The sequence below is a fragment of the Hemicordylus capensis genome, chromosome 6 (genome assembly GCF_027244095.1).
Source record: "Hemicordylus capensis ecotype Gifberg chromosome 6, rHemCap1.1.pri, whole genome shotgun sequence".
NCBI lineage: Eukaryota > Metazoa > Chordata > Lepidosauria > Squamata > Cordylidae > Hemicordylus > Hemicordylus capensis.
The window spans coordinates 102,426,840-102,449,502 of NC_069662.1; the positions used below are offsets into that span (position 1 = coordinate 102,426,840).

General features: G+C 44.8%; 1 protein-coding gene across 1 annotated transcript; it reads left to right on the plus strand.

The window, feature by feature from the left end:
- Positions 1 to 3,551: 3,551 nt before the first annotated feature.
- On the plus strand, positions 3,552 to 22,456 carry MTURN (maturin, neural progenitor differentiation regulator homolog). The gene is made up of 3 exons (XM_053259659.1): positions 3,552 to 4,214; positions 19,415 to 19,537; positions 21,890 to 22,456. The coding sequence occupies exons 1-3, from the start codon at positions 4,053 to 4,055 to the stop codon at positions 21,998 to 22,000; spliced, it is 396 nt and encodes a 131-aa protein (XP_053115634.1). The 5' UTR covers positions 3,552 to 4,052; the 3' UTR covers positions 22,001 to 22,456.
- The last annotated feature ends 207 nt before the right edge of the window (positions 22,457 to 22,663 follow it).

Here is a 22,663-nt window from a genome sequence, read left to right on the forward strand (position 1 = left end):
CCAGCTGCCTCTCCTCCCCACCGCCACTTCTGCCCCCCACCCCCACTTTCTCCCCCCACCCCTGCCGTTCTTGGGCCTTGCCTCTGCAGCTGGGCTGGACCTGCCCCTGCCTCTGGCCTCTGCAGTCAGGCCTGCCGCTGCCGCGGCGACCAGTCCTCCTGGGTGCGCCTCAGCCAATCAGGCCTGACTGCAGCCAAGCCAATCAGCTGGGCTCTGGGACGCACATTCCAAGGCACACCCAGGAGAATTAATATAATAGATTACAACAGCATCTCAAGGACACAGTGAATGAATTAGGCTACAAAAGGCAAGCTGGGGTGAAAGAATTTTTGGTGGCTTTTAAAAGTTAAATAGCTGGAGAGAACTAGAGAATCTTCATAACAGAGTACATTAACAGGTCTTTACAATAAACGCTTATATAGATCCGTCTTCAAATTGTACTTTCTCTTTATAAAGCCTGTAAAAGGGGAGTATTTAATCCGAAATTATTCTAAGGATCCTCTACCATCTCTTAGCTGAACATATTCTGTGGGTTTTGACCTGACAGTGGCCATGTTTTAGTCAAGATATGTGTTTTGTTATTTCATTGCACCAAACTAAGGCTAAGATCCAGACTTGGTTATTCATAAGTACCCCTCTTAATAATAGTTACTCATGTGTAGGCCCATCATAGTCATGAGTAATTTGCCCCATTATTTTCAGTGGGATTACTCATGAGTAATTTAGTCTGGACATCAGTGTAAGGTTTGCCCTGGATCAATCTTCCAGTGAGGTTTTTGTACCAAATAAAGAATTCCATTTTCTCATTAAGCACAGAAGTATCTCTGATTCTTTCTGTTGTTCCCACAACACAATCATAATAATGTTGTGGTGGCCCACTTCAGTAAAGTCAAAAGGGGTGTTCAAAGGAATGAGGCAAGATAGGCTGGTTGTGGAAGCTTCTGGTTTCCTGTGTCAAATGACTGTATGGTTGAATTGTGCTGGCATAGACCATTAGAGCTTTCTCTGCACAGGTGCATCTTGCAAATTACAAGAATTTATGGTAGGACTTGACAAAAATCACTGTATGAACAAGTACAACTCTTAACCCAGATTTCCTGGTCAATTTCCTGTCTTTTCTTGAAAGCCTCCAAGGACAGCAATTCCGACCTCACCTAGCCATTTTATTCCAGTGCTGAACAGCTTGTTGTTGTTTTTCTGCCCATCACCTCCTATCAGCATGGGCCACTAGCAGGTGAACTGACCCTCTCTCTCCACTGTTGCTTAGTGATGGTAGCTCACAGTAGCACTGTGTGTGCCTTGCCTCAAAGGTGACTGATCAGCTGTGAGATCAGTTGGGTGCTGGAATAAAGTGCCTAGTGTCCTACTCACAGACACGCACAGGCACCAAACTGTAAGAATCTTGCCTAAGAGGGTGCATTCCTGACTCTCTCTCTCTCTCTCTCTCTCTCTCTCTCTCTCTGAAGGATTGTTTGCATGCTTGCTTTGTTTCTGGTGTAATGTGTTTGCAGTCATGATTGCTAGCTGGCCTACTCTTTTATTAGACAGATCACTGACCAGTAGATGTTTCTTAAGGTGAGCTAATGGTTGAGAAACCACCTTGGACGGGGTAGGTGGACCTGGAATCATAAGAGACTGGTGGGAGGGGCTGATGTGAGAGTTTCAGGTGACTCAGCCTCCCCAGCCTGGGTTGCACCTGTGGTCAGTGAAAAGATATTTCAGTTTTCATGCAATTTGTGTAAGACACACGCACACTGGGAAGCAGAGAGTATACCTCTTGTATTTGTGACTCATGGCATAGAATTTAAGCCATGTATCTGGGGTATCCCAGAGAGACCACATTATGCCTGTTGTTCTCAAACAGTTGTACTGGCTGCCAATATGTTTCCAGGCAAAGTACAAAGTGCTGGTTATTAACTTTAAAGCCCTGAATGGCTTAGGTCCAGGTTACCTTAGGGAATGCCTTACTCTACAAGATCCTCACTGAGATCATCAGGAGGGGTCCGTCTTTGGGTGTCACTGGTGCATCTGGTTGCAACCTGGGATCGGGCCTTCTCTGTTGTTGCCCCTAGGTTGTGAAACACGTTCCCTGTGGATATAAGAGGACTGTCTTCTTTGGAGGCCTTCAGGAGAGCCTTAAAGACCCATCTTTTTAGCCTGGCTTTAAAGATATCTAGGACTGGGAAGACCTGAGTTCGAATCCCCATTCAACCATGAAACTCACTGGGTGACTCTGGGCCAGTCATGTATCTCTCAGCCTAACCTACCTCGCAAGGTTATTGTGAGGATAAAAATAACCATGTACACCTCTCTGAGCTCCTCAGAGGAAAAGCAGGATATAAGCGTAAAAATAAATAAAATTGTAATTTTAATCTGCTTTTAATTGGTTTATTTTAGTTAATTGATTTTAATTAGTTTTAATTGTTTTTATTTTTAATATATTTATTATATATATATATATAGAGAGAGAGAGAGAGTATATTTAACTATATATAATATAATATAATATAATATAATATAATATAATATAATATAATATAAATTTATTATTTTAAACACTATTTTTGTTTCTGTTTTTAATGTAAACTGCACCAAGCAACCTTTGGAAGGGTGGTATATAAATAGAATAAAATAAATAAACGTAACCCTGTGCGTGTGTGTAATCATTAGCATACAGCAGGCACATAGCAATATCTTACCATGAATTACAAAGAAGCAATATTTTTTTTTGCTGGAAAATAGATGTTTGCACCAGAATAATCATTTTGCAATAATCTCCATATGTGGATGCATAGATAAGGTTGCAATCCTATATGCACAGCTGAGAATAAGATCTATTGAATTCAGTGGAACTTATCCCTGAGTAAATATATGCAGAAGACCAAGCAGTGCTCAAATTAGAGGCGCGGGGGGGGGGGGAGTGAGCCTACAAATAATCACAAGTCTTGCTCTTTGGCTTTCCCCAATTTTAGCCAAATAATGCCACCATATCCTTCCAAAAGCAATAGCTAAAGGAGCCAGCACAAAAGGTAAGGGGCTCTGGGTCTTCTCCGCCTTCCCTGTAAATCAAACACAGGTACTTATGTGGTTTTTGTTTGGTTTTTGACACTGGTACAGAACGAGCGTTTGAAGGGGGGCTGAATGGTCTAGGCCTGGGCCTGTGCTTTTGAGGCACATTGCAGTGGAACATGCTTGCATCTGGAGTTTTTTGATGCATCAAGACCAGGTCCCTATAGCCTTAGTGAGATTTGAGAATACGAATCGCCAAATCGGTTGCATTTGGCAGGCTGCAGAATGCTAAAAGGGGGGTTGCAGATGCGCTGCGTTGCTCTGTAATTTTTGGTGGAGGAGGAGGAGAGGCCCAACTTGGCTTCTGTTTTGACAGCCCAATTTGACTGAAAAGGGAGTTCGACAGAAAAATTGGCAGGGCCCTGCGGAATATAGATGCTCGATTGCTGTTGTTGTTTCTGTGGAAAAAGGTGGGGTGGGGTGGCGGGCTGTTGTGCCAGGATCTGGGATTTGATTGAATTATTTTCATCGAGGGGGCGGTAGGAGGGGCCTTTGCAGCAGGTGGGCAGGTGGCTGCGGCTAACGGGCTTTAGCGGGGAGACTCCGACTTGGGGAGAAGTGGGTGGATCTCCTAGAATCCAGTAGGATCCGGCAAAATCCAGCTTTTACCCACACCCGCCGAGTGACCTACACACAAGACAACGCAGCCGCGCTGAACCAATGTCAGGCTGCTGAACAGGGAACGAGCGGCGGCAGGAGGAGGGAGAGAGAGCGCCAGCCAGCCTTGCACACCCAGCATGTAAACAATACATGGAAGTTACCAAGTAATGCGGAGGCAGGGAGCCGCCACAGCAGCCCAAGGTGCGAGCGGGGCGCCTGGAGCATCCCCCAACTAACCCCTTCCTCCCCCCCTCCCGCCCCCGAAGAGCCGAGTGCCCAGTTTCCTAGAGGGAGAGGGGAGCGGAATCGGATACAGTCACACGCCGAGGAAGAGGAGGGAGGCGGCGGCGGCGGCGGCTTGGAGGCAGCCAGGGCAGAAGAGGATGGATTTCCAGCAGCTGGCTGACGTTGCGGATAAATGGTGCTCCAACACCCCCTTCGAGCTCATCGCCACCGAGGAGACGGAGAGGAGGATGGATTTCTACGCCGATCCAGGCGTTTCCTTTTACGTCCTGTGTCCTGATAACGGCTGTGGGGACAGTTTTGTAAGTAAAGGGGGAGGAAGGCAGAACCTGCGTGCCGTTTGGGGGAAGTGTGTGTGTGTGTGTGTGTTTGTGTGTGAGAGAGAGAGAGAGAGAGAGAGAGAGAGAGGCTGAGGCTGGCTAGTCAGTGCTTTCTGTTGATTTCTCCCTCTCCAAACACTGCTTCTTTACTCTCTCTAGATCACTGTGGCAGGGATGGAGGCCAGTGGTCCCTCCCTCGCTTTTCTGGGAGAAAATAAAGAGGCGGAGGCCTTGGCCCTCCCGCCCCTTCAGTCTTTCAGATCCTTTCCTATGGCTCCTGCTATAAATATGTGGAAATCTATTTCTTCTCTCCCCCACCCCGCAAAATCCAACAGGGCTGTGTCACCTGCCTTTTTCTGGTCGTGGGAGGTTAAATTGTCAAGTGCCTGCATGTATATTGCATTCGTCTTGGCCTGGGGTGGGAGGTTAACAACAACCACTCGCCTGGAGTGATGGAGCCCGCCTTCCCTGCGACCCACCTGTTTTACCCATATCAGCATCTGGAAATATTGTGTTTATTTGCTAAGGGCCCTCGAATATCTTAAAGTGCATCCTTTATCCTGGTCAGATCGGCTCAACCGATCTGGCCATCAATTGAGCCCTGGAACTTGTGAAGTAATAAGAGAAGAGTACCTCTGAGCTTGTGCAGAGTACTTTTTGCTCACCAGCAAGTAGCCTCGGTTGTTATTGGGACTAGGGAGAAAGGTTTCCCTAGCAGTTAGCATTGCATTTAACCAGGTGTGAGGCTACATCAGAAGTTGCCTTATGCCAAGTCAGACCATTGGTCCATCTAGCGCAGTGTTGTCTCTACACTAACTGGCAGCTACTCTCTAGGGTTTTAATTTTAGGTGGATATTCCCAACCCTACTTGGAAATGCTGAGGATTGAATCTGAGGATTGAATCTACATGCAAAGCAGATGCTTATGGTCCCCTGAGACCAGGCAACTCTAATTTCAGATATTATGGAATCATAGGCATTTGTGATCCACCCAGCCAAAAGCAGCACACAAACTGTGGGTCATGGTCTGCCAGCTGCTGAGCAATCCCTGTTTCTGCAGTTCAAGGCAATCAGCAAAACCAGGAGAGTTCCCAGTGGGCTGTGTTTGGTGGGTCACAAAGTGTTCGGTCTGCTGTCCTAGGGCAAGAGGGCCATCCCATCTTACAAGAGCCCTAAAGTGCCGCAAAAATAACAGAGCTCTACGGCAGGGTTGTAGTCAAGAATCAGTATTATTGGGAATGAACTCCTGGGGGCCTGGGGCCCTGCTGATCTTTGAGACCACTTCTGTGCCCATAATCTTCATGTGGTGAAGGTGGAGAGATTTGCTTTGGGCTCACCCACTTAGGAGGTGCTCTGGCATGCCAGTTTTCTGAGAACCCCCCAAAACCTGGAGCTGGCCTTTCTCCAGGGTCTCGTTTATTTTAGAGTGTTGAGCAAAACACACACACACACACACCATTTTATGCCTTAGGAAACCCCAGGCCTGATTTTGTATGCTTCCCAGGTTATACATGGGTGCATGACCTGTTGTTGCTGCCTTGAATTTACCTTAGGAGGGGTGGTGGTGATGATGATTGCAGGCTCCCCTGTTCCACGCATGGCTCACTAGGAATCTCATCAGAGACCTTCTAGAGAAGGAGCAAGGGAAGGATTAACGAAGACTAGAGAATGGAAGTGTGTGAGTTTGATTATATGTTGCAAAGGAAGGTCAGCAAATGCACTTCCCAGGATCTCTTAGGAGCAATGGTTTCCAGCATATCTCCAAAACAGAGTCTGCTCCCCTGTGGTCACTGGTAGGTCAGCCTGAAGAAATTAATGAAGAAAAGGAGTAAGTGCGATGGTGATCTGCAACCAAGAGAAAAATCTGCCCCACAGAAAAGCTGGCAGGTAGGAGAAGGCTATCCAGGCATCTTTCTTGAATTTGCTTAAGTACCAATGTAGGGAGTGGAGTAGTTCTCCCTCTTCCTTTCCTAGCAGTTAGTTTTGCAAATAGCTTGTGCAACCCTAATTGAATTGCTACTACCCACCCGCCCCTTTCATGAATAGAAGGTAGGTTTTTCCATTCTGTCCCAGCAAATGGAGAATGTGTATGAATAAAATGGAGTCAGGTTGATAATTTTTCCCCTCAAGAGCTTCCTCACTGTATCCTATTCAGCTCCAGGAGGGCTGATCTGGTGGATTGGAAGAGCCTTTTTGTTACCCTCATATGGCCTGGGAAGCTGTTTTGGGAGGTGGGCAACACCCCTTTCTCTTCCCTCTTTGCCTTTGGTTATAACCCAAGCAGATGGTGGCTTCTTATGTCGCTGTTAACAGCAGCAGCAGGCCACTTGCCTATACATCCCAGCCTGCTGAAGTAGCAAGTTTTTTTTCTCCCTTAATAATAACAAAAATATGTTTTCTTTTTCCAGATCAGAAAATTTTGTGCTAAACAGAAACATTAAAAAAAAAAACCCTCTAAAAATAAAAACAGGCCATTCTAAATCTGAATTGTAAGGTAGGAGTTCAAAGCCTGAAGACTGCTGCAAAAACAAGCATTCCCATCCAGATCTAACCTTGTGCCTTTTATAGATTTCTTTCTTTCTTTCTCCTTCTCTAAGGGCCAAACTAGATGTTACTTTTAATGCATACTTTGACCCTCCCTGTACCAAATTACCTTTTTTGGTCAATACCAACTGTGGGGGGTGGGAGGCACAATTTGTCTTGGGATTGCAGCAGGATGAGGGGGAACTTTAACCCTTTGCCCTCACTATGGTTCCAGTTTGAATCCTCCTCCCACAGCAGCTGTTTGCCCTGGGAGGAAAGCTGCCATTGGCACAATTTTGAATAAATGATAATGCTTGGGGGTGGGGGGGGGGGTGCGATTTAAAAACAGAGAAAAAGAATCAAATATCAGTGTAATGATTTGCCCCAAAACAATGGATTTTACAGAAGTTCAGTTTGTATTTTTAGCTCACCATGCACGGGCTCAAGATGAGCCACATTGATCTCACAATAAAAGGTGTGCTGCCTAAGTGCACTTCCATTTGGGTACAATGAAACCCTGTACCACCAGGTACTTTTTATTCATCTTCCTGCTCCCTGCACAAAAATGTCCACTAAAATGCTGATCTTGGAAAGCTCTTCTTGGATGAGCCCAAAGTAATTAAGACCCAAAGCTTGGAAAATGGAGAGCCAGGATTGTATAGTGAATAAAGTGTTGGACTGGAACCTGGGAGGCCTGTGTTCAAGTGCTGCACCATTCATGAGGTTTACTGGGCAGCCCTGGAAGAGCCAGTGGTTCAGAGGCTTATATGTTCCCCTCTCTCTTTCTGTCCACTTTCACACACAGCCTTTGTGGTTTGTAACAAACCAGTTTCCTGTTTTGTCCAGCTATAGGAAACTGTGGTTTTTACAAACCACAGTTCGCTAACAAACCTGGATCAGGTAGTTTAACATTATGTTTAAAACGGGGCAATATCGCTCAGTCCAACTTACAAGGAGTTGTTGTGAGGATAAAATGGAATAACTTCATGTAGGCTGGCTTCATATATTTAATACATTAAGGAAGACATATATGTGATATTTCAATACCTATAAAACAGTTTAGCAGAGTTCTTGTAACTATGGGAGGCCTGTCGGAAAAGACAGATGGAAGGTTCCTCCTACATCTTGCCCTTTTGCTTTATAGTTTGAGGCCTTGCCAATTATCCCAGCCTAGTTTTTTAGACCTCTTCTCAATTCCCAAAGAGAGAAGTTACTCATCTATGGAATTAGGTAATAACATTTTTTTAAAAAAAGTCCTAGGAAAGTATCTTCAATGACACCAGGCATTTTGCCAGGGTTTGTACAGGATAACAGTGGAGAGCAAGTAGAATTGTTACTACACCGATGATGCCATTCTAATGCAGTTCTATCTGCTGGGTAATGATTTTGGAATAGCCAGTTGAAAGTTTAGAAATTAGAGATCTGACTAATGGGAGTCAAAATTGAACTGATGTTTATAAGGCTTGAGGCTTGATGCTTGACACTAAGCTAGAGTTGCCAACTAACTCCTGAAATAAAAATTCTTGGGAGGGGTCTATGGATGGAGCCTTTGGGTCAGAGGTGAAATCCCAGAGCAGGCCTGGGTGGAGCGGGGTGGTGGTGGGGGGGTAGGAGGCTAGTCAGTGGTGGTGGTTTTGTTTTGCAAGACTGAGGTCAGAACCCAGTTTTTCTTAGCAGGGGAGCCTGTTGAGTCCTCTTATATCTTAATAAATAAATTTAAAAACTGACTGAGGGGAGAGAAAACAGCCTTGCCCCTTGCTTTTCTGGCAACAGGTCTGAAAAGGGGGGGAAGGGGAGTGGGGGTAGCCAGGCCAGGGTTGTTGTTTTTTTCTGATTGGGTGGCAACCTGTTATTAATTTTTAATCTAACAGCTACTTCATGCATTGCTTCTTACAGCCATGGATTTTAAGGCCTTTGTGCAGAGATGCACCTCGGTAATTTTGGAGTCTGGACCTAAAGGCCTTTGGAGGCCCCCTTCCCCTGCAAATGAAGCATCTCAAATTAAGACCACACCTCTCGGGACAGACTAAAGAGGATTTGGGGGCCCCCAGGGGCTGTGGAAGCCCTGGACTTTGGCCCCGAAGTCCAGGGGTGAAGTCCAGGGGTAAGAGCGCCTCTGCCTTTGTCTCAGGGGGGCTGATTTCATATGACCTTTTCCTTACGTATAGAAATCATGGGAGCTGTTTTCCTCTGGGGTTTTGCATGCACTGAAGTAGTCCTGTGAAGGCTTTGCTTTCACATGCATCCAGAGCATTGCTTTCATCAGGAGTGTCCTCTTCAGCATTCTGACCACGCAGCAAGCTAGGGCTGATTCACCCTTGCATGTTCATCACTTGATACCTTTTCACCGGATGTTTTCTCAGTCAGTGATTCACAACAGAGGATGCTTTTATGCTAGTCTTTTTCTCTGGTATTTCTCCTTCATCCCAGACAGTTATATTTCCATTGTCACCCCCTCTCCATTTCCCCCCCTTCTGATTTCTGGCTCATCAGAATTTGTTTAGCTTCCTGCACAATTGATCCCTTTTTCACTGTGACTTTAGTACTGCTGTCTCAACTGGTGCAATGGAGGTGTTTGTGACATGTGTAACCCCACCTTTTGGCATTGCCTGCCCACGCACCCTTCTGCCATTACGATTATTTCCCCCATTGTTCAGGTGAAACTGACAAGAGCACAGACCTGAGGTCTTGTCAATTGTACCTCTGCTTTGTCAGCTTATTTAATTAAACGATGCATGAACCCAGTGTTAGTGCACACACATTTGGAAGGGGGGTGGGCTTGATTTAGAAGCAGCAGCCCCTTCCATGTTGTGATCTAAAGAGTGCAACTGAGCATGCACAGAGTTTTTCTCTCTCTCTGCAGAGTAACCACAAAGCAGAAAGGAGATTCACAGAAAACAGAGCCTTTGCCACTCCAGCAGGTCAGAAAGCATGGCCTGGATCAGATTTCATCCTGGCAGGATTGGAGTCTATCACTTGTGACTGTGTTAGAAATTGTTTGTTGGAGACAAATGTGAAATGTGTGAGAACCTGGACGAATGACTTTGTTGTAAGCAGTGCATGCAATGCTTGCCACAGAGAAGGGCAGAGCAGTAGAAAGGGAAGGCAGAAGGAAGCTAAGCGTAGATGGGGCTGAGTGAGGATAATCTTCTCTGCATCTCAGCTTTTTTGCCTCTCAGTGACTTCAGCTTCTCTGCATGGGGGTGAGAGGGGAGGCTATGTTTCCCTTTGCCCTCTTGCAAAGGGGTCATGGCCAGGTTCAAGTTAGGTAGAAATGGACAGAAATAACCTGGGATCTATCTAGATGACAGTTTATTCCAGCATGAACACAAATTACGATGGGATATTTTAAGGAGCATTTACACAATGCTAAAACACATTGTGTAATTCCTTAGCACCATTTGATGATGATCCACACAAAAAAACCTATGCTTTTTAAATGCTATTTTTATTTGACTTGAAAAAAGTATGGGTTTTTCACAAATTGTCAGTAGATGTCCAGCAGATGATGCTAAAAATTATGTGAGGTGTTTAAATTTGTATAAATGCCCTGTAAAATCTCCTGTCACAACTTGTATTCATGTTAGAATAAATTAGGTCTCTCTAGATGGCCCAGTGCTGGTTGTTCTTAATGCCCTCCAGGGCTATTTTGTTCACCTTTCCACCTTCTCTCTGGGTATATTAAGACTGCCTTAAAAAAACTTTTTAAAAATAAAGTTGCTATTTTTCCCTGAACTTGCTGGTAGACAGGGTGGATTATTGGTCTACAACATAATCCACAGGACAGTTCAACCTCAGATCCACTTAAAAGGTCCACTTATGTGGGCTTGAACTGGCCTCTAAAAATGTCACTCAGTAGGCCTTTAAGATCTGTGTCAGTGTCATTTTTAATGGTTCAATGACTGTCAAGGTCATGTGAATTTCATTCCCAGGGCAGCCCTTCAGAAAAACTAGAACAAACCTCTAGAGTGCAACTGTCATGAACTGACATCTAACCCTTCAAAAGTGATACTGGTGTAGATTTTTAAGATTCTGGCTTGAAGGTCTACTTCGATGGCAAAAATAGTATCTAAAGTATCCCTACCTGCATTACATTTGTTTATTGCTTGAGACCTCCCCACCCCCACCCACCCCACCATCTGTACCCATTACTTGGAAGTAGGTCCTGTTGATTTTATTGGAGCACTTGTGGCAGGTGGAAGAAAGGGGTTCGTTTAAAGGAATCTGAGAAAAGGGTTAGAGAGTCCAAACAAATCCTAGTATGGAATAGGTTATCTTTATATTTTAAGACTTACAAGTTTTACAAATTTTCCCTTCCCCTTGAAACCATAAATAGTATCCCTTTGTTCACAGTACTCAATCTATCAGCACGCACACACAATGTCCCACTTGGTACAGGGTAGCAGTTTGACATTTCCAACACCAGAGTCTATTTAAGTGCCTGCGTGACAGGCCTCCTGGTCCTGCCTGCTCCTCATAGTCATTCTGCCTCTCGCTGGTCTCCTGGTGATCCACCAGAGTGCCAGCTCTTCACTGCTGGGTTGCTTCACCCCTGTTGCCTGGATGTTCCTTCTGACACCTTTAAGTCAGGTGGGTTTTGGACAACAGTCAGAGTTGTACAGTGCACCTTTGTATAAATCTCATGGCTGTTGCCTATTGTTTATAAATGCTGATGATCTGATTTTGGTGGGAGTCAACAGGATGGAAGAGAAGAAGTGGCTAGAATTCCCAATCCTCAAACCATCCTGTTGCTTTGCTTTTGATCAGTTAATCCTCTTCCATGTCACATTTATGGAATTGGCCAGCCTCATTCAGATATCAGTCACTAAAGCCAGGTGGGTCCTTCATGCTTACAGCCTTCATCTGAAGAGGTGAAGGCTGTAGGCACGATGGAGGGCATTTCCATGAGCAGAAGGCTTCTGCACTCAGACTTCCTGCTCACAGAACGGAAGCATGTTCCATCATGCTTACAGCCTTCATCTGAAGAAGCAAAGGCTGTAAGTGTGATGGACCCACCCAGCAGGGGAGAATGATTGATGTCTGTGTGGCATATAGCAGGTGTTTTGTTCTCTCTTACATATTTGTGGGCCTGAGAACCCTACAGCCTGATCCTGTAAGGTGCCTGCTAAGGGCTTCCAGCAACTCTTGCACTGCAGTGAAGCTGTTAGTGCGATATTCCCAGCTAGCATCCCATGTTGAATGGTGTAGTGGTCAGAGTGTTGGACTAGGATCAGGCAGACATGAGTTCAAATCCCCATTCAGTCATGAAACTCACTGGGTGACTCTAGGCCAGTCGCGATCTCTCAGCCTAACCTACCTCACAGGGCTGTTGTGAGGATAAACATAACCATGTACTCTGGGCTCCTTGAAGGCAGAGTGGGATATAAATTGCTGCATGGACCCTCTTTTGAGTGAGTTTCCCATTTTCTTTCCTTTGGTGGTTTGGAAACAGTTGTCATCTAATATGTGTCAAAATATTACACTGCTCAGTGGTGTTGGGTGTTGAGCCTGCCTCCAATCTTTTCCTGCCTTTGCTCAGGGCAGCATACAAGAAGTTACTTCATCCTGCAACAGCCCTGCAGAAGTAGGGTTAGGCTGAAAGAGAATGGACACTCTCCAAGGCCATCCTGTATGTTTCCTAGCTTAACAGAGCTTTTAACCTGGGCTTTCCAGTTCCCCAGCCATGCTTGGTGGTTTCCTTGCCTGTCTGTACTTTTTCTTCAAACATTTAGTCTTCTTGCCCATATGGGATTTTTCCTCACCGAAATTGACCTTTTACTTCCCTCACAGAAACTGCAGGATTTGTCTAAATATCCCTTGGTATTTTGAAAGTTGGTGAATATTCCATGACATCACAACACATTGGTCCATGGAAGTTTACAGATATATAGGTGATGAGTATACAACCATCAGTGTTGAGCCATACAGCCACGTAAAACATAGGTGTGGTATCCTGTGGCAATTCCAGTTCAACCCGCATGCTGACGACAGCAATGCATATGACACATAGAATTGTAGGAGGCTAGCAAGGATGAGATCTGAATAATATTCAGTATTCAGAAGTTGTAAATTGAGAAAAACAGCTTGTGTCCTTAACCTTCTTAGCTTGAGTCTTGGCATATTTGTGCCAAGAAATTGAATTGTATGTTTGGATAGGCACTAAATTTCCAGGCATCTAATATTTTGAATGATCTATGGAAAGCTGGATAGCAGCATTCATACTGAACAATCACACATGTGCCAATTTCATATCCTCTTATTACAGCATTTCCCTTACTTTGTCTCTGGAGAATAGTTACAGTGTCAACATAATCAATAGGCAGTCTTAAGAGAATGCAGCAATCTGATAAAGAGACTCAGAAGCACTGAACCAATTGAGGAAAAACCTTGAAGCTACCAGGGAACAGTATTGGCCTTGTTTTCAAAAAAGTTTTTCGACTGAATATGGTCACGCATCATTGACTATTTCACATTCCATCTTAGGTCAGCTGAAGTTAAATAGGTAGCAATGTGATCTTGTCGAGTAAACACGCCTGACTTGGTTTGGGGAAAGGAAAAGACTTCTCCAAAAGGGCAGGATTTTCTTGTTGTCCTATAGCAGGGGTTCCCAACCAGTGGTACTCCAGATGTTGCTGAACTACAACTCCCATCATCCCCAGCCACAATAAATTGTAGCTGGGGCTGATGGGAGTAGCAACATCTGGAGTACTACAGATTAGGAAACCCTGTCCTATAATATCTTTCCTCCCCTTTGCAACACTTACCTTTCCTGTGGCAGTTCTGCTTCATTTCAGTTGGTTTCTTAGCCAAACATTTGCATAGCGTTAAGTCTTTTAATACTTCCTGATGTGAACTTGGATGTACCGTTTTCCGTTGTATATGCAACTAAAACCTTTGCGAGCGTCCCTTTGGAGATAAATGAGTTGGTGAGCTTAGGCTTGGATGTATAGTGTGCTCTATGGCTTGGAAGAGGCTTCGAGGTACAGCTGGGTAGAGTTATCAGATTCAGTATGCAAGGGGTTTTTTTGTGTCTTTAATATTTGCGGGCGACAGGAAAAACTGGACGTGCCAATTTTGTTTTGTGGCAAAGCTCCTGAGCCCCTAGCACCTGACTAGCAGGCAAAGTTCAGCTGCTGAAGCTATGTCCATGATCTTCCTTGCAGAGAAAAGGTTCAGTTGTTGAAAACCTGCTTGTGAAGCAGATACTAAAGACACGGGGAGAAAAGCAAAAGCTACACTTCCCACTGAATTCCCTTTTGTGCAACTATTTAAAGTCACATGGTGAATCTGGCAGCCTGAAATTATGTTAAACCATCATAACTTGGCCTCATGCAAAATTACCCTGGGCTGGTACCAGTGCATATATGTGTGGAAAGGGAGCTTAGCCCCCTCACTGGCCCCCTTACCTACTTCTTTTTCAGTGACTATGAGGAGGGCCATGATGTGATTAAATTGAGGACACATGAGAACATTCCTGATAATGTATGTGAAATGCACTTTTAAAAGCATGATTTAAACGCCGAGTATCATTAGCATGGACCCCTATGCTATTTCATGAAGTCCCATAGCGTCTCATTATTTCCTGTTTTGGGGAGCTCAGGGACTAGATACAGATGCCGTATTGTTTCTGAACTGCAAGGCAATCGATATTTCTCTCCATCTATTCTAGACAAAAATAGGCCTCTCTCTGTATTATGTGCTAATGACATGAGTTTGCTGTCATATGCACAATTAGGCTGAAGATATCTCCTGAAAGGAATTGGCTGGGGTATGTGTGTGCATCTGGTTATTAATTATAAGAAAACCTAAATTATCAGAAATGCCTGGGTCTTTGGTCACAAGCCACAATACCACAAATGGCTATTGGGTGGCCAGGTAGCAAACTAGACAAAGTTCCTTAAATATATCTGGGTATTTCTAACAAACTTAATAGGCTTGTTGTCGGTAGTTGACATGAGGAGGAAATTACTCAAGGTAGTCCCATAGGCTGATGTGAGGGAAATTACTCAATGTACTTAGTATGGATCAAAATTATAATTAAGGCTGATCATAAACTTTTTTTATAAGGCCTTAATCTGCAGCAGCGATCATCTTCTCTAGCTTTGTGTCCTCCGTTTCCTGTTCTGGCAGGTCACAAAGCTGGAGAATCTGGTTGCTGCTGCAGAAGCAGTGGTGGCAGGTAGGCAGGAAGCTGGTCACTGCTGCAGGATCCGTGGTGGGGCAGAGAGTGGGTAAGGGAAGTTGAGAAGTGGTACTAGATGGGCAGGCAGAGAATGCCCTGGGAGTGCGGAAGAGAGAGAGAGGAGAAGGGTGCTGGCAGTATGCTCCAGCCCCCTGGGGCGGTGCTGGATCCTGCAGTGGGGGCAGTTCTGACAAGTTGAGGTAGCATTTTGCACCTCGTCTCAGGTGCCCAAATACCTCGGGCTGCCACTGGTTTCTATACTAGTTTGGAATTTGCCTGAGATATGTAATTGACCTTGCTTTTTAATGTTCAAAATAAAGTGTAATTAAAAAAGAAAAAAGACACCCATTTTTCCTGATGACAAATTAGAATGTTTATCTGAGCCTGAGTAGGATTTAAATCTACTTGTGCTTCCTAGGCCTTGTTCTATGTCTTTACAGGAAGATGGGTCATCTGATTTGTCCTGCTTTGAAACATGCAAAGCTAGGACCTCTGCTCAGATGGTCTGTGGCTCTAAAATCTGGGCTTACTGACATGTAACATTTTGTGATCATATCATTTCAATATCTCAGAATTGTTCAAAATCTGTTTCCCTTCGTAGGGCCAGTTTATGCAATCAGCAGAAGCATATGGTGAAGTCTTTTCTTGAATGTACTACTTTAGGCTATATGTGGAGAGAGGGGAGAGGGATATAGCCCATCAAGTAGAAGGGTTCAACTCAGTCTCATCTGTGGTATGTTTTCAGAATATAGAGACTTGTTTCATGAGAGTGTATTCAAATATGTTCAGACTCGGGCACATAGATCTGCATCTTCTTCATTCTTTCTCCTGATTGTATGAAATGGCCCCTAGAACTGACACTGGCAATACAGAAAAGAGAACACATCTGCAAAGAAATGGCTATTTTTACCCCATATGCATTATTCTTCTATCATCAGGAATCTCGTTACAAATGTGCTTATGTAACAAACCTTTCAAAAATGAGTTTGGAGTGGATCCTTTCTAGATCAGTCTACTTTTGGAGGAGACATGTAATCTTTTTATTGGGGACTTACAACCCTGGTGTGGACAACATATTTCTGATATTACTCCTTGGCTGATCTAGATGAACATCTAGCTTACCTTGAGTAACTTTAAACTGAATGAGTTTTCTATGAGAAATTGGTTAGAACCAGTTCATATCCTGGTAATGTGCTGAAGCCATTGTCTACTACCTTTCTTGATATGAATGATGGCTGATTTTTTTTTAATGAATCCTGCAGCTCTGTTGGCAGCATTGCTTATCCACATCCTCAAAAATTTGTACAATGTACTTATGACATGTGCTAAAAATGCATTGAAACATTTACCATACAAGTGACCACCTCAAAAACGTCAACTAGCATTGGCTTTACCATATGTCCTCCATGTAAATACACACACTCGCACACACACTTTTCTTGACCTCTAGTCTTATTCTAGTCTTCAATGGTTTTTCACTTTTGCCACTATAGTGATAACTTTAGGCTAGTTCACATGCTCATTTTTGGGGTAGGAAAGCACTCTAGCCAAGTTTGGAAATTGTGCGCACTCTCGCTTTGTGATCATGTGCAACTAAAAAGCAAGGTAGGGAGCAGGGGAAATGATCCTGTGTGAGGCTCCCTACCTCATTAAACAGCTCAGTACAGCTACTGGGTAAGACAGAACCCTCCTACCCAGTGGAAGCTTCACACACTATCACTTCCTCATCTCCTGCCATACTTTTTCCAAGCACATGATCACAAAATGGGAGCATACTCAGCTCCCAAACTTGGGTAGGATGCTTGTTCTACACTATTGCTGGTTGTGAGAACCAGCCTTATATTTTGCCTTTCCTCTCCAATGAGTTCAAGAGGCGGTTCCCATGATCAGTGGGAGCTGCCTGGGGAGGGTTAGTGGGGAGAACGGGCTTAGCCTGCTTTCCCCGCACATGAGCAGGCAGTTTGCTCCGGGTGCCTGAAGCGGCCGCCCACACTACTGCCGGCTCCATTACAGATCCGACAGGGGCTGGGAGGATTGGGGGCCGTGCAGCCCCTGGAAGCTCCAGCATGCCCTTCGCAAGGGCGCAGGGCATGCTGGAGACCCCTGAGCCGGGAGGCTGTTTTTCAGCCTCCCGGTCTGGGATCTACTCGTGAGTTGCTGCAGCGTGGCAACTCGCGTTCAGAAAGCCCAGGTTAGTGGAGCGCTCACTCTGCTAACCTGGGCTTAAGGCAGGGACTGCGAGCCCAGTGAGTCTCACGATTGGTGGGAAGCGGGCTAAGCACCCTTAGCCCGCTTTCCACTGATTGTGATAATAGCTTCCCTGGGTTTCTAAGAAGTGTAAATGGCATTGACGACATAGATGTACTTTATTCCTTGTTCTTCTGTTTCCAAAAGGAAACAGAATATATATAGATAGATTTTCATGTTGTTGTTGATATTTATTACATGTTTATCTTGCTCTTTCTCCAAGGAACTTGTAGGGGTGTGGAATTCGATTTGACCTTGAATAAATTTGGGTTGAATTGGAGGCAATTTGCAAATTCGACCCTGAATCGAATCACCCTCAAAATAGAGGGCCCAATTTGGGATCATCCACAATTGACTCAAATTGATTTGGAGTGATTCGGCTGCCATTTTGAGGTCTGTTTTGCTGGGGAAATGGGCCTCAAAATGGCAGGTTTTTTTCCTAGGGAGTGTTAGTCTACCAATTGGAGTCAGCGGATAGACCAATCCTCTGCTCCAGACTTAGCACATATGCCCACCTCGGAGGACTGGGCTACCCAGGTAGACCAATCCTCCAAGGCAGGCTGACATGCTAAGTCCAAAACAGAAGGCTGGTCTACCTGCCAATCCCATTTGGTAGACCAGCTCTCCCAGAGAAAACAATGCCATTTTGAGGCCCATTTTTCCTGGGAAAACAGGCCTCAAAATGGTGGTCAAATCATTCAAATCTATTTGAGTAATTCTAGGTTGATTCGTCGAGGCAGCTGGCTGGTTGTTTTTGAATCAATTCAAGTTTTTGTGATTCAATTCAAGCTTGAATCAAATTGCAGAAATTGATTTATGCACACCCCTACTCACATGTACCTCATCTCCCTGCTCCCCTGCCCCCCACTTCATCCTCAAACCAAACCAACTCTGTGTTGGGTTAGTAGACTGAGGAGTAACTGGTCCAGTTAACTACATGACTGAACCAGCATTTGAACTCTGCTCTCCCCAGTCCTAATCCAACACGCAGTCCATTACACAGCACTGGCTCTGTTTTCTCGATGAGGACTTGATGTCTCTTGAATCCTTACTAGCAAGCCTATTTGTAATCATATTAAGTGTCTCCAGAACATCCTACTTCTGTGCTCTGAAAGAGTGCAGACATGGCTAGATCAATACTATAGCTATGTTGTTCTCAGACAGACTGGATGTGAAATATATCTGGAGGTGTGTTGGGAATAAGAGTGGGCACGATAACTAGATGGTATATTACACCTAGTAAATTAAGTAAAATATATTGAACACTTGGTAACTGGACCAAGAGGCACATTCTAAAGTGGTGACTCTTATATTTAACAGAGGAGAGCAACTGACCCTGTTCAACCCCAGCTCAACATTTCTCCAGTGGCTGTTGCTGGGGCCAACACTTGTGTTTTTTTTGTAGAGTGTGAGCCCTTTGCGAACAGGGAATTAACTTTTTCTTATTCTTTTTTCCGATCAAAAGCCACATCGAGAACTAGGGTGGGGGCGGGGCGGCCCGCGCGCCAGCCAGAGCGCTGGGGGGGGGGGGCGGGGGGCCCCGCGCGCCATCCAGAGCGCTGGGTCTGTGCAGGGTCAGCTAGTATAAATAATAAAACCTCAAGCTCATATAAGCTGAAAGTGCTGGAAATGTCAAGAAGAAATCTGGGATTATTATTATTAATGTGGTGGACTTGTCCCTAGCAAACATATTCTGGCAATAAGTAGGTAGTTAGTTGGAAGCTTTCAAACTCACCACTGCATTGGTAGTCAAAGCAGTCATGGCTGTTTGCACCCATCTTGTTATACTCCTATCCACCCACCCACCCACCCACAATATGTACTGTATTGTATCTCAGGGAATGTGTCGGCCACAACAAGGTGGATAATAGGACCAAGGTATTAAGCTTGTGCGGGGAGGACCTTCTGCACTGCACAGTGTGCAACTTCCCCTTTTGTGTATTACCCTGGAAGTATAAACGTGGCTTTTTGGCATTTCCTGTAATGTGTGAAGCAGCCTGAGTCCATGCCGGAGAAAGTACCTGAATGCAACTCCAGATCCACTGTACAGGGGAGAGCTTGATGGAGGCTTCCATTGAGCAGGGGCTCTGCTCTTCCCTGCAGCTCTCCATAGGACACTTGACAGTCCCAGAATTGCTCCCTGTCCCTGTTTTTCAGCCCTTGCCCTGAAACCCACAGCCTGCATACATGCGTAACTCCTGGTTTGTTATCTGTCTTGTCTTGTGTTTTAGCACGTGTGGAGTGAAAGTGAGGACTGCTTGCCTTTCCTGCAGTTGGCTCAGGACTACATATCTTCCTGTGGTAAAAAGACACTGCATGAAATACTGGAAAAAGTCTTCAAATCATTCAGACCTGTAAGTGCTTGTTTTTCTTCAACCTAATTGTGTCCGTGGTTTGGGTAGAACTTGCCAGGCAGCAAATACAGCAAACATTTGGGGGGATTTCCCAGAATGGCTTTTATGTCTTAAAAGGGTATAAATAGCTGGTTATTGTGCAGTCTCTTTCCCCCCCTCTTCAGTTCTGTATTTTTCAAGCTCAAATTCCCAGCTGGGACAAGAGGCAAACCAAAATGGTTCTCCACCCATCTGAGAAATTATGTGTTTGACTGTTGATGCTGCATTTGGAGAACTGTAAAGAGGCTGGCCATGTAGCGTTCTGTGGTGGTGGAGTCATTTCCTGACACTGCTATTGTGGAATTTCACTGGATCTGTACAGAGAAGAGATGTAATGCTAGGGAGAGGAAGCAAGTGCTCTACTTCCCCCACCCCCACACACCAAACTGAGAGGTTTGCAGTTTGGTCCTTGAGACATAATATGTCTGCCCAGGGGCATAGCCAGGGGAGAGGGGGCCCATGTTCACCCCTCTCTAGCAGCCCTTCAGACTGAGGGAGATAATGAAGAAAATAGGGAGGGCTGGAGCTGGGGGCCCTGGGTTCTTTGAACCCGTTCTCTCAATTATAGTTACAACCCTGTGTCTACCCCACATCTTATGTTGCTGAAGAAGCATGGTTGCCATTACTCCATTCCATACTGCTCTAGCAATAATAAAGCCAGGATGATCACATGGCCACCAGCATGGTTATTTTCCAAGGTGGCATCCTCTGAGGGCATGAAGCAGCCCTGAATATGCCTCTCTCTGTTATGGTTTAACCAGCACCTCCCTGTTGCTGTTCGCTGCTCAAGTTTGATGCTTAGAGGGGAGAAATCTCAAGGGTGGGGGGAGGGATGCTATATTGGAGCAGCAATGCAGAGAATCAGTTAGCCAGCATCATTGGAGGCAGGCTGTACAAACCGTGCAAACACCCAGCAGCTGAGGACAGCAATGAAAGGAAAGAAGAGCCGATGACATCAGGCTGCCAGTGGAGGTGAGGGTAGGGCAAGTGAGGGACGTAGTGTGGTGGTATCCGTGATGAGTGGGTGGGAGAGAAGACTAGAGATGGAGCGGCAACAGGCAGATGAGGTGATGCCTGTGATGGGGTGCCTGCACTTGCTGCCCAGTGGCTCATTCGTCTCACTTGGCCTCATGGGCAAAACACTCTTGGGTTGAAATCTAGGGAATCCTAACACTCCAGTGGTCTGATTAAATGTCTCAGAGAATATTTCCAGCTTTACAATCAAGACTCTAAACCGAGTCCTAAGGACACTTATTTCCAACTTTGGTTTCACTGAGGTCATTGGGCAGTTTTGCCACTAAAGGAGGACAAGGGGTCATCTTTTTCCCATCCACTTTTTGAATGGTCACAAATGCATGGCGCTTCCTTTTATAGAGTCAGACTTATGGTCCATTGTACTGTCAACAGTTCTCAAAGTTATCAGGACCAGCCCTAGTACCTGAAATCCTTTAAATGGAGACTCCCCAATAATGGTGGCAACTATTAAGATCAAGGGAATTTTATAAGTCTATGCCGCCTTTTTTAAAAAAAACGCATCACATTTTTGAATGCAACAAATGTGTTTGCAAAGCTATGGGTGGGTCCACACAGCTAAATTCATGTTATTTGACGGTAATCTGAGATTCCCAAGGCTTGCACACTCGTGTGGAGCATGTTGTGCAAACCAAGCCATTACCAGGAATCTCAGATTGGTATAATGCCGAACTGACATGAAGCTGAGATTAGTAGTCTTAGATCTGAAATTAGCTTGACTATTTTGGCTTCGTGTTAGTTTGGCATGGTGCCAATCTGAGATTCCCAGTAATGTCACTAATATCAAACTAATATGAGATGGAGTGCCTAAACCTGCCCTATGTATCATAGAGGTACCCTTGTCAGGGAGCTGGGTTTGCCTGTATTTTCATAATGTGTGAAGCAGCCTTCAGTGACAACAGGCTATCAATGGCTACTAGTCTGGTGGCTGTGGGCCACCTCCAGACTCAGAGGCATGATGCCTCTCAATAACTGTTGCAGGGGAGCAGCAGCAGGAGAGAAGGCATGCCCTCAGTTCTTGCCTGTGGGTTCCCCAGCAGCATCTGGCCACTGTGTGAAACAGGATGCTGGACTAGATGGGCCTTGGGCCTGATCCATCAGGGATGTTCTTATGTTAAGCCACTAAGCTACAATTTAAATCTTTCCCGACTTAAATTAATGTAAGTGATACTACAAAGTCAACTTCATAGCTGTTTCTTAACTTAGAACATCAGTGATGCTGCCTAGTATCATTGCTTCCTCTTAAACTCAACAGTTTATTTCCTCCTTCTTTATAAATAGCTATTGGGGCTTCCAGATGTAGACGACGATGCATTTGAAGAATATAACGCAGATGTGGAAGAAGAAGAGGCAGAAGCCGATCACCAGCAAATGGGTGTCAGTCAGCAGTAATTTTTGGAGGAATTAAAAATATATTTTATCCTACCAGGTGGGGTCTTATGCTTCTGCATTAGCATTTTTGAATTAGCACATCACACTGGAAGATCTGGCCTCCCAAATCCAAGAGTTTGAAAGAAAGAAAAACCAACAATCCTTTTGATAAGTCTGTGATGAGCTTTGCTAAGAAGTGGCCTGAATTTCACTCCTGCTTCAGTGAGGTTTCTATGGTGTTGTCTCGGTAGCATTCTGCCATTGTTAACTTAGAATTAGTTTTTCCTTGCTGACTTGTCTCTCTCTTTTTTGTTTTGTTGTTTTAACTTTTATTATTTTTATTTTGTTTGTACAGGAGAACTAACATTTCACTGACCTGAATGTGATTTGAATGTAGGAACTATTTGGTTGGTGTGTTTACTCACATGACCTTACTGAGGACCATCCATGCAGAGAATAAATGCAATCTGCACTTTCCATTTTAGATCTCTCTCTCGTTTTTCAAACTAGATTACCAGGCATCATACCAAGTGATGAGTGTTCCAGTGGAGGGTACAATCCAACCAGAACAAAACTCTTCCAAATTCTATTTATTTCAATGGGAAAGAGTCAAGAATGAGCTTAACTCATTAGGAAGAAACAGTAAGGCCTGGTGATGATGTAATGCTAGCAGTCTCTTAACCA